This window comes from Calonectris borealis, chromosome Z (assembly GCF_964195595.1).
Source record: "Calonectris borealis chromosome Z, bCalBor7.hap1.2, whole genome shotgun sequence".
In the NCBI taxonomy this organism is placed as follows: domain Eukaryota; kingdom Metazoa; phylum Chordata; class Aves; order Procellariiformes; family Procellariidae; genus Calonectris; species Calonectris borealis.
Window position 1 is genome coordinate 63,649,573 of NC_134352.1, and position 12,181 is coordinate 63,661,753.

The 12,181-nt window shown below is 35.2% G+C and overlaps 1 protein-coding gene across 3 annotated transcripts in view; it reads left to right on the plus strand.

Moving 5' to 3' along the window:
- The window catches only part of ADAMTS6 (ADAM metallopeptidase with thrombospondin type 1 motif 6), a 150,265-nt gene that overhangs the window by 60,450 nt on the left and 77,634 nt on the right, over nucleotides 1–12,181 (plus strand). For all 3 annotated transcript variants that reach the window (XM_075136489.1, XM_075136490.1, XM_075136488.1), the window contains 2 exons: nucleotides 1,044–1,149; nucleotides 10,165–10,311. In XM_075136489.1, coding sequence (XP_074992590.1) covers nucleotides 1,044–1,149; nucleotides 10,165–10,311 — 253 coding nt within the window. The remainder of the gene's footprint in view (nucleotides 1–1,043; nucleotides 1,150–10,164; nucleotides 10,312–12,181) is intronic.

The following is a 12,181-nucleotide window of genomic DNA, read 5'->3' on the forward strand; positions in this document are numbered from 1 at the left end:
TCTGCTGACCCAATCCTATGGCTCCAAATTACTTGCTAATGTGGACACAGCCAGGAAGCACTTGTCATCTTACTACTTGCTTCCTGGTAGTCGAAACAGAATAATTTGAAGTGCCTACTCAGAGAGAGAGTATGATTTCTCTCTTCCCCACTCCCTGCCCCATTCTCCCCACCCCCAACCAAAGTGACACTTTTTTCAGTCATATTTTTGTTATAGTGTAGTTAACTGAGCAGGTAATTCCCTTAAAGAAAGGATTACTGCTTCTTTCAGATAACAAACTCTAGGGAGGAATACATTAAATAAATCTGATGCTTAGAGCTTTGTCTAGTGGCACTAAATTATGAGTGCAGTACATTGTGTGATAATCTGTTGCTGAAGAAGTGTGTAAGTTATGGAAGAGCCATATTCTGTACATGCCAGTGGCTTTCTCTCTCTAAAGAAAGTTTTTAAAAGCGCTTGTAATACAATAAGGTTTTAATTCCAGAAGATGATGGGTGATAAATGGAAAAGACTTCCATGGTTAAATGAATGCTTGTTATGAACATGTCTCTTCTCTCTTCATTGATGCATTCAATTTTGGTTTTTTAATTTTTTTAACATACCATGTGGGGCTTTTCATAGGTAAAAAAGTTGCTTGTATGTTTTTATGAACCCACTAAACTTAAACAGATTTCTTTAGAAAAATAATGCGGATACATTTTGCTTTCTTCAGGTTCAAGAATGTTAAAATAGAAATGCTTTCTTGAATTCCCTCTCCTGGCTCAAGTTACTAGGTGGTCCCAAGTTACCAGAAGTAAAATTTATAAATCTAACCCCTAGTCTAGACATTTTCCAGCACTGACTGCAGTTCAAAAAATATTAATGTCTAGCCGGCAAAGTGAAATTCCCCCCAGTGATTTTGCAAATGACTAGAAAGTTAACCTTTTGCCAACTGCTCCTTCTGTGCATAGAGGTTATTAAAAAGAATCCAGGCATTTATAACTAGGGCTTTTAAGACTGAAACACCTTGGCATGACCCTTTGTGTCTCCTTCTGTTTATTCAGGCTTGGCCTCTGTGGCTGGAATGTGTGAGCCTGAAAGGAGCTGCAGCATTAATGAAGACATTGGCCTAGGTTCAGCTTTTACCATTGCACATGAGATTGGTCACAAGTGAGTGAGTTTAAAAAAAGAATACGTTTTAATGTATCACCTTTTTAATATTAGTTTAATAATAGATTTTTTTTTTCCTGCATGGCTGTACCATCTCTATTCTGGTGCTCCATGTTTCTGTTTGTAGTGTTCATGGCAGTACATTTTATTTAGAATATAGTACCAAGGGCTTTAAATTTAGAACTGAAGACTCATTGTTTACCCTTTGATTTCAGATTCCAGTTAAATCTGTGCTTTTGAGATTGGCTCACAACCTTCCTACTCTGTTTCATATTTTTAAATATTTGGCTTTGCAAATTTTCTCTTTTTCCCCCCTCTTACTTTTGTCTACCTTTCTTTATGAAACAAAAGCAGTTAAAAGGTAATTTTTTTGCTTTTTGTTATTTTGTCTTAAATATAATTCAAACTATCTTCATGAAAACATTGATTCTGTTGTCAATATTCATACACTTTTAGTCATCTTTCACTCAAGCATGAAGTATATAAAACAGTCATAGAGCAGTCATAGCATCACTTGTTACATTTTAAGCATCAGCATGTTGTTTTAAAGAGCATGATGTTATGAGACTGATACAATCTGAGTAGAGTTTGGTCTGGAAATATTTCAGGTCTTCCTTCAAAGGACAGCATTTTTACTACAGTGTGATGACTCTAAAAAGACTAGGCACCTTCTATTATCAAGAGGTTTCCTTCTTTGTTTACATGGGTTGACAAACACTGAGTTATGGATGACATGTTTTTCCAATCATTAGCTGATGCAACTGCTAAAAGTTCCAATGCAGACTGAAACGGAAGCTATCAATCTGCTGATCAAAAAAAGGAGTTGGAAGTAAACAGTTATTTCCAGCCCACCTATCATGTGAGATAATCACTGGGCAAGTATGATCTCGTTTGTATTATGTATGAAAAAAACGGTAGTTGCACTGAAGTAGGTGAATTTTAGAATCCAAAAGCAATTGTGTAAGATCTGAACACAAATAATTTAAAACGTATGTAATTCTCCTCATCTTCATTTACTTCCTTTTTTTCTTTCACTTGCATGAGTTGAAAAAGATAGGCGAAAAGAAAATATGTTTCCACTGTTGAGGAAAGAGCTCCTCCAAATCACTCACAGTTCTGAAATTCTTGTTAATAACATCTCTCATAGTAATAGGTGACATTGCTGTGGATTTGTCATACGTTTAACAAGGAAAACAATCTTCCAATACCACATCTTCATTCTAATCCATATGTCATGCAACTACATATTTTATGCAAGTGATTCCATAGTTACATGAAAATAACTTAAATATATGCAGCTATTTTATCATGCAAAGCTGGCATCATGACAAGAATTGATTTGAAGAGCTTAGACTTTGGTTAGAATCCGAGAAAAACAACATAGCAATAGCATATATTCTGTGATCACAGGGAATTTTTTAACCATATGTGTTTTCTACATTCCATATCTTTTGGTTTCTTATACATAAGGTCTTTTAAAATTCTGAAATCTTAGCTCTTTGAGGCTTTCACCTCATCCTGTAGCTGGCATGACATGTCAAATGCTGGCTTGCAAAGAAGTAGAAATCATATTCTTTTAGCTTTTGTCCAATGCACAGTGATGAAAGAAAGTTGCACTGCAAGCTTGGTGCTAAAAATGAACATGCCATGTAGATACCTTCAGTAAAAGCTGGGAAGAATATGTGGGCAAAAAGTCTTCAAGGTTTATAATGTTTTGTGCTATCCATGCATCACCTCCCATTCACCCACCCATGAATGCCTCTATGACTAAATTAAGGAAGTTGTTATTTCCTCTCAACTTCCTGCTTCCTAGTACCTGCTACAAGGTATGTGCATATGTGAGTAAAATAATCGTTTCGGGGAGCCTTGTAAATTTTTTTCTTTGGCTGTACCGTGATGATTGTTTTTCTCTTCAGACATACATGGGAAATAGGAAATTGGCTTCATTGTCAAATGAAAAATAGAAGCATTTAAGGGACATGTCTACACTGAATATATAACATACAACAAAAAAGCACTCCATTGAATTAGAATGGAAGGATTGCACTTTGAAAGGTCATGTTTATATTAATTATATAGTTGTCATGGAATACTGAGTTTTTTTAAAAAATCTTGAGCTAAGGAATAAAATTTTCTTGTGATTAAAAGAGAACGGTAATGATAGTACATGTATTTTGATAGATTATTCACAGTTTCTCCAAAATTGGATTTGTAAGATTGCCTGATGGAACTATGGCTCAACTTGTTGTTAGTTTCTAGTAGTTTATTAAATTACAGAGTGATGAGAAGTCATTAGATCATTCAGTCTGACTTTCTGTATATCATAGTGTATTAAATTTATCTCATTTAACCTTGTATTGATCCAAGTAACTTCCATCTGGTTGAAGAATATTATCCAGAAAAGCACTTAGTCTTGAAGACTTAAAGAGACTGAGAGTGTGAGTGTGATTATTATGGTCAGTCATACTTTCTGTTAAATATTTATAAGTATTTTTTTAAATATTTTTTTGGCTTCCATTCCTTACCACTTGTGGTTTTTATATGTGTATAATCCAGTTTTGGTGCAGATAAGCTGTGTGCAGTTGAGACTCATAACCAGCTGGTTTTGTTGAAGATGACTGTACACTGTGATTAACTCTATGTTTCTTTCTTGAGAACATAGAGTATGGTTTTAGACTAACAGTTTTATGGTTGTTTCTCCCTATGCATGATTCTGAGAACAGCCTCGTATTGCTCTTAATACTTCCGTGAATCAGATAAAATTCAAAGTGGGCCCTTTAGCCTTCAGAATAGTGTCTCTAAAAATTTGATTTATGATGCTTGACTTACAGAATGCTTACTTTCCTACTATTATATATTTCATACCAAAGAAATGCTTAAGATTTCTCGTAAGCAAAAATCACGACCAGTGATTTCTCATGGCAGGCGTGAGAATTGAATGTGTATCGCCTGCATTATCAAGCAAAGTTGGACTTTTTCTTCTTAGTGAAGAAAGGAACTATTTGCAGGCTTGAATATGCTCTTATGCTCAGACAATTTGTAAAATTTAAAATCCAGTCCCATTTTCTGTTTCCCTACCAGCTGAGTTAGGTGGCTTTCCGCTCTATGCTTTTTAATTTGGATACTTTCTAAAACAACTAGCTTGCCCCATGTGTGCTGTACAGGGTCCTTAGTTGAACTGATAAGGAATTCCAGGTTCCATTGAAAGGGGTATATCCCTAAAAGAAAGGCATTGTGCCATTCATTGTTGCAGTCCTATGGAGTTAGCTAAGTTCCGGAAACTAAGTAACAAAGTGAAAAAGAACAAATAAAATAAAAGGGGGAGGGGGGGGAAGGGGAGGAAATGTCAAAACATGAGGTTAGTGGACTAGGCTTAGAACAGAGAGCTGCCCATAAAACTTGGAGTAAGAAAAGAATTTACTAATGACAGACAGCTATTGAGGGCTGTATGGAAGGAGCAGGGAGAAAAGACTGGTGGCTAAAGTAATTTCTGAAAAGTCAAAATTGTCTTGCCTTATAGAATATGTAAAGAATTGAAATTCAGAGGAGTTTGGCAGTCATATCTTAATGAAAAAAAGGTGTAAGAAATAATAAGATAGATTATAGTCTAACAGAGTAAATTGGTTTGAAGATCAACAACAACAACAACATTTTCAAGCATGTATTTAATTCTGAATTAGTTCATACAACTAAAATGTGCCTGCAATTCTAGCGCTTTTTTTAAAGTCTTTTTTTAGTCTGTATGCAAAGTAGAAAAATAGCATAAATAACCCTCCTCCCATATGAGAAAGCTGGTCTTCAGTGCTGGAGTAGAAATTTCTAATCTAGGAAATCCTACAGGTACCTTCAGAAGCTGGTTGTCTTTTCGTCATTCTTCAGTGATCAGTGAGCTTCGTGTTTGATCAGTCAAACTTCAGCTGCATTCTAGGACCTAAGTTTGAGTGAGATGTTTTCTAGAAGACGTGTGTGTCAAGGAATGTATGTGTTGTACAACTAGAAGGAAAATACTCCAATCTGAGGTGATAGGAACACTTATACCAAACTTCAAATAGCTTTCAAAAACAGTTGAAACACAAGTAGGATGAATTGTACTAATACCACCTCCTGTCAGCTCTCCCATGAACAGATCTCCAGTTGATGCTGTCATCATTGTTTTGTCTATGATGATGTCTTCCATCTTCAACTATAGGAGGGCTGACAGACTGTCTCAAATCTACAGTGTATGAACACCTCAACACTAGCCAGAACAAGTTAAAACTTGTCCCTGCTAGATGCCTAAGGTCCTGTTAGATGCCTAGGAATGACTGAGAATGATGCCTTAAATTTTTAGGGACAGTTTAAGCAACTTTTTTTGGTTAAAAAAAACAAATCAAAATGTGTCCAATTTTTGGCTGGACAAGCAGCATGAGACCATATGTAATCACATTCTTGCTCTCTCGCCCGCCCTCCCCTCCCCTTCCCCCCCCATCCTCCCCCCGCTCTTTTTTGTTAAAGGAACATTGTTTTATGTCTGTCCTTGTAATATTGCAGGTATAAAAGCATGCAACTTTGCAACTTCTATAAAAAAGTCTTCATTGGGACTTCAATTTTAGTTATGTTTTGTGCACATAAAATGAAATGTCATAAACATAAGGCTAAAAAACCAATTCTGTTTTCTGTGACCTTTATATTTACAATATGAAAAAAGCTTGTGTCTAAATATCTGTGAAATATTATTTGAAGTTTAGAATTTACAATACTAAAATGATTTGTCTAACATGAAAGCGTTCTAATCAAGGAAAAGGAATGTCATAACACTTCACAGATCTTAACAAAAGTGTAAGAAGAATAAATGGGGGTGAAGAGGAAGGTTATCATAACCTTCAGGGCATCATGAATTTCCAAAGAAAATCTGAGCTTAGAAGTTTGCTTCCTGGTTAGAGCCAATACTTTCCACTTTGACCTACAGTGTAGAGACCTGATGCATTAATACTCTGGCTTTGTGTAGCACACAAACCTTACTTGATGTTACTCTTGTGGCATGAAAGCTGGATAGCTACGGCAATGTAAACGAGGAGGAGAAATTTGTACTCTACTTTTTCTAATATTCCCATAGAAGTCTGTTATTTCGCCATAAGAAAGTTCAGGTTTCTGAATAGGTTGCGTTTTTTTAGAAATTAGAATTTGTTGTGCTTTTAAGAGCTTTATATGTTATTTAAGAATTAATAATAACATTATTACAGTAATTAATGATGTAATAATAATAACAGTAATTAATATTAATTATGCTAATACATAAAAATTTTATTTGATGGGGTTTTTGATCATCAGCCATAACTCAGAGAAGAATGACACTTAGGAAGTAAATGGGAAAAATGTTATAATAAAAGTATGCTAAAATTATGTTTAATTATAAAAACATACATTTTATGTTTTTAGGGCAGGTATGCTTGTTATAAAGCTACCATTATTCAAGTAGTTTGTTTCCCAAGTTTTCCAGGAAGTAATATGTTTCACCAAAGTCAAAGTTTTAAATTCTGCATTACTTCAGAATAAAGGATTAGGGATGCTCCAGACCATATAATGATCTCCAAATGCAGGAAATCAGCAGTTAAGGTTAAAATCTATATTAAGACATGGAAATAGAAAATGAAGTAACTAATTAACCTTGATTCCTCTCGAGGGGAACAATGCAATATGAGGTAGTTTCAATACATGCTATCAATGTTTGTGATCCTAAATGAAAATAAACTGATTTTTCAAGACCATACTTTTTTATTCTTTCTTCTTTTATTTGTGATTTTATTTAAGAGTGAGTTGCAATGTGCCTCCTGTTATGAAGCTATAACCAGTATTTTTATAACATTGGATAGAAATATATAGAGGGCTACATAGAAAGAAGAGAACTTTCTCTTATGACATGATATGGGGGATATGGTTAAAAAAGTAAAGAAAAAGTGCTGACCTTCTATTACTATAGAACCATAAAATATGAAGATTGTATCTTCTCAAAAAATTTGCCATAACATCATGTCAATTGACAAATATTTCACTGCTACTAGACATGAGAATAATTTAGAAAATTACCATGTATGTCCACACAGAAATTGTGCTTTGTTACATGTAGTTCATAGCTCTGATATTGTAGGAGGGGAAAAACATTATTTTTTAATAGTAGATTATGTTCCCATTCATGCACTTTTTGTTGAACAACATAATGCTAAAACATGCTAGTTTTCCCTTTCTTCCCTCCTTGTAATGTTCTAATGTCACTATGAAAAGGCAATTTAAAACTATGGTAACATTTACAGATAAAGGGAAGCTGACAATTTTCTTATTTTTTCAATGTAGGCTCTAAATAGACATTCTAAGCTACATGAAATACATAGAGATTTAAATGACACCTTTTTAATTACTATGAGAATAAGTACAACATACTACAAAAAATAAATGAATACAAAGTTTATGAAAAAGTTGGTATCTAATAAAACAAACTGGCGGTTTTTACAAGCAAATTATAATTCACCCTTTAGGTCTTCTATCTAATACAAGAATACTTGTTCAAGCATGCCTTCCATCTTCTCGCTATAGTAGAGATTTACTGTTAGAAATTTTTAAAGTATTCTTCACTGGTGCACTCTATGACCCTTCCCTGCTCTTTGCTTCATTCTCCATAAATGTTGTGAGAGCAGTGTGTCTAACTAACATGCTGAGGCACTGGAGGAAGTTCTAGCCATGTATCTGCGTCAAGATACTTAGTTTGAAAATGACCCATTTCATTCACTCTTAGTACTATGTTTATTTTGGCTCTCCTAGTGCAAATAATTAGTATAAGAAAACTTAAGGTTAAAGTTTCTTTTCTGTCTTAGAAAGAAAGGTTTATTTTTCCTAAAGAGTTACATGTAGTTATGCAGCTGTAAACCAGCCTCAGATAATGGACAAGAAGATCAAGTGCTTGATTTTACAGTATTTCTTTTGCTTGTGTTCCTGTAACTTTGTTGCCTCATCTGACTCAAGATTCTCAGTCTCTGGCTCAGTTTGTTGCATTGGTCATCTAAGTTCTTCCCTCCCAACATATATATCTATATTGAAGATGGATCATAATCATTAACACTGGTCTGAAAGTTTCATTATAATATATACATTGCTTAGACGAGTTGTTTTTAAAGCTGTATTTTTTGTATGTGAGGGCTATTCTTCATTTCATAATATAATCTAAGATGTCAGTCAGACCTTTCCCATGTGTAATATAGCATACGACTTTCCATTTATGAGATATCATACACTGAACTAGATACATGCGGGCATTGCTGCAGACTAGGTATTCCATAGGGAGACATCCCATAGCCGAGAAAGTGATGCTTTGTTGATATGAAGTCCTACCCCAGCCTGTAGGAAACATCCATCATTCACTGATGTTCCTTGTCTTATATCCATGCAATTAATGGGGTTTGGGAGGAATGGTTAGCTATACCTTGTGCTTCTAGGTTGTTATGATCAGCTGAAGAGGTGAAACAGTACCCCGTGTATTGAAGCTCAGAGTAACATGAAGGTCTTGAATTTTTATACCACATTCTGGAGCAATATGTTCAGATTAATGTAACACCACTGTAACTGTTTTCAGTAAAGAAAGCAGCGTGAACTGGTATGAAGTGGTATTGTCGGTAGATAAATGACTAGCCTCTGATCTACCATAATTTGTATCTTCTGGCAGTTAGTCCTAAAAGTTTCTAGAAAATCAAAACGGAGTGCCTCAACACATTTGTGTTTCTGAATGATGAGTAAGAAATCAAGGAGTCAGTCTTTTTAGCATTTGTAATGCAGAAAGTTCCAAAGACAGACCTCTTTGTACGATATACCAAGAAGTGACAACTTCACTGGGTGTGCAGAAGCTCAGTTTTGGCATTCCCTTTAACTGCTTCTCTGTCTCATGGTCGGGGAGGCTCCTATGTGTCTCACTATCTGTCCCTCTGATTTCATAAGCCTTGTGCCATGTTTGGGAAGAAGGAATGAATTTGACCAAAGGTTAATATTTAAAGAAATAAGGTATTCCCCCCAAGTGGCTGAATGGAAATTAATCAAAGGCAGACTAAGAAAACGGAGTTTTAGAAAAGTGTATAGTATTAAGAAATACTCTGTTCAGGTGCTTCATTTATGTCAGGCCGGTCAGGTATATGTTGTTGATTGTTTAGGAATAACAGTAATAATTTAACTACGGATAGTCTGTAATGAAAGTCTTTTCAAATAGATGCTCTGTGAATTTACTCCTAGTTTTAATTCGATGGTTATGTTGACGATCTATAGCTCCAAGGGTGTATTTCAGTAGCGCCCGATTTCTAAGACATAAGGATTCTTTTGCCATATTTCTTTTTCCACAGTCGTATCACCTTTGTTGAAATTTAATTAATTTTTTGCCTGGAAATCTCTGTTGGCCAAGTGCCACCCGGATGTTTCTTAGCGTGTTTTCTGGTGATTTTCAGTAGTCTTCATTCCGACATTCCGTGACAAAGCAGAGCTTGAACAGAAGTGCTCCAGGTCACTCTGTGAATGGATACAAAGTAGGAGTGTGCATACAGCACAGCCCCGGGAATTGCAAAGCCCATGTTCTGCTTGAATTATCATTGGCTGCTGTGTGCCTATACTGTACTGTTACAGCAACATCACCTATTCTCTGTTTGTCCCTGTTTACTAATCCAAGTGTCAGTGCCACAATGTATATTCCTTTTCCAGGTACAATACCAAATAAGGACTGAGTGCTCTGTACTTATCTTGCAAGAATATTGTTAAATTTTCTTTAAAAGTTTTAGAAAAGAAGTAAAGTATTTCAAAAGAAAAGAAAGTTAGGTAATAGTGCAGTATTCTGAGATCTGAATAAGCTGAAGAGAACTTAACTGACCCTGATTCTCCACTATACTCCTGTACTAAGTGTGTCCTTCTGGTTCCAACATAATTTCTGTAAAGGTGACATTAAGTTTTAAGAGATGTCTGATGCTGTAGAAGAGTAATGGGCTGTTTCTCTCCTCCTCTTTTGGGCAGTTTTGGTATGAATCATGATGGAATTGGAAATTCCTGTGGGACCAAAGGTCATGAAGCAGCAAAGCTAATGGCAGCTCATATTACAGCAAACACCAATCCTTTCTCTTGGTCAGCCTGCAGTCGGGATTACATCACCAGTTTTTTAGAGTAAGTAATCTCTCAAGAAAAATCATGAGTTTTCAAAAGATTGACACCTTTCAGGATAAATAGTAGAGATACAGTGACCTGTTCTGATGGTTTACATTTTTAGAATGAACAGACAGAAATATAGCAAGTCACTTATGATTTTTTGTTTTGTTGAGCACTTTTTCTATGTAACGGCAAAAGCTTCTTCTGCTTTATGCCCCACCTTACAGTTCTCATTTTGCAATCTATTCAAAACATTTTGAAGTGCTGATTGTATCTCATGGCTTCATTAATCTGAGGGTAAGAAATAGAGAAGGGTGGAATTTGTCTATGAATGATGGGAAGTATTTTTTTTAAATACACGCATAATGTGAGGAAATCTAATGAAGGGAACAAGGTTGTAGCCCTGTTCCTTGTATATTTCATTCTTCAGATTTTTTTCATGCAGTATTGCAGGTTTTTATCTATCAATGTTCTTTGGTACCATTGGTGAGAATATAAAGATTATAGGAGAGGATGGCATAGAACTTTATATTAATACCTTAAAATTGTGCTAACCTATAGTTCTGTGGTGATTTTTATCCAGATTTGCTAGCTGAAATGTTACTTCTGATTGAAAAAATTTAAACAGTCAAAATTCGTTAGTCTCAAAAATGTGCTCATATCAGTGTATACATTGGTGTATATGATGCATAATTAAGCCCTTACATGTGTTTTAAATTGTGGAAGACAAACACAGAACTGTGAGTTCACTGAGAACAGATTAATAACAGGATTTTTTAAAATGGCATAAGATGGGCTTTATGGGAGCAAATGGCAGTTGATTGGTAGGTTCAGTGTCATCAGTGCAGTCATTCCTTTAAGAAGTAAAGGTTGTTCAATAATTCAGATACTTACTGTATTTTAGGAGATGGACTTAAACCAGTCAAGTGGTCTAACCATGAGACTACTAAGAACAAAATGAGCTTCTCCTCTTCCTTCAGCTATGTAACCTCAGAATAAGGTGCCGTATTCTGATTCTTACCTGAAGGGAACCCATCCATACAATAAATTTTCTTTACTTTGGTTCCAGTGTAGCTTCCCCCTCAACGTAGAGGATCACTGAATTGGTCTGAAGGGGTGCTTCATCTCCCTATAGAGTCAGTGGGCAGAGAGAGATGTTTAGTGTTGGTGGAGTTCAGAGGAAAAAAAAGTTATCTTCAGTTACTGTATCAGGTTAAGGCATTTTGTATCACTCCACTGAACTGTGCACCCACCTAATTTTATGTACTGGAGTGTTTAAGATGAGTATTTAAACTAAAGTACACTGAATAAGTCATCCTTACATACATGCATGATACAGGTTTCTCACAGTAGAAATTTATTTTCTCGGGAGAGATATATGTATTCATTATGTATTCATTTAACCATTATAAAAAACCAAATATTTTTTGTTTTATCATTACCGATCATTTCTGTTAACACTGTTCCCAATAGTAGTCTTTCTAGTATGTCATGCAGCCTAGTTTTAAATATGACAAAGAATACAGTTTTCGTATCTCTTCTGAGAGATTATTTCATAGCTTAGTAGTTCTGACTGTAAGCTTACAGTTCAGGTATTTTCTTGTAGCATTTGGGGATTTGTTTCTTCCTGTTACAGTTCTGCTCTTCTTTGTCTCATTTGCTTCTATTTGTTGCTCTCCTCTGAACTCCATTTTGATCTCATAATTGTCCTGACAATAAGTTGTCTATTGATGAAGACATAATTCAGAAGTTAAGAAGTAATTTCTTATTATGGGTTTAGAGAAAGAAACGTGGTAAAATTCTATGGCTTGTGTTATGCTGCAAATTAATAGAGCTGAACATTTGTTCATAATGTTCCCGCACCACACAGTTTTCAATTTTGGTCTGA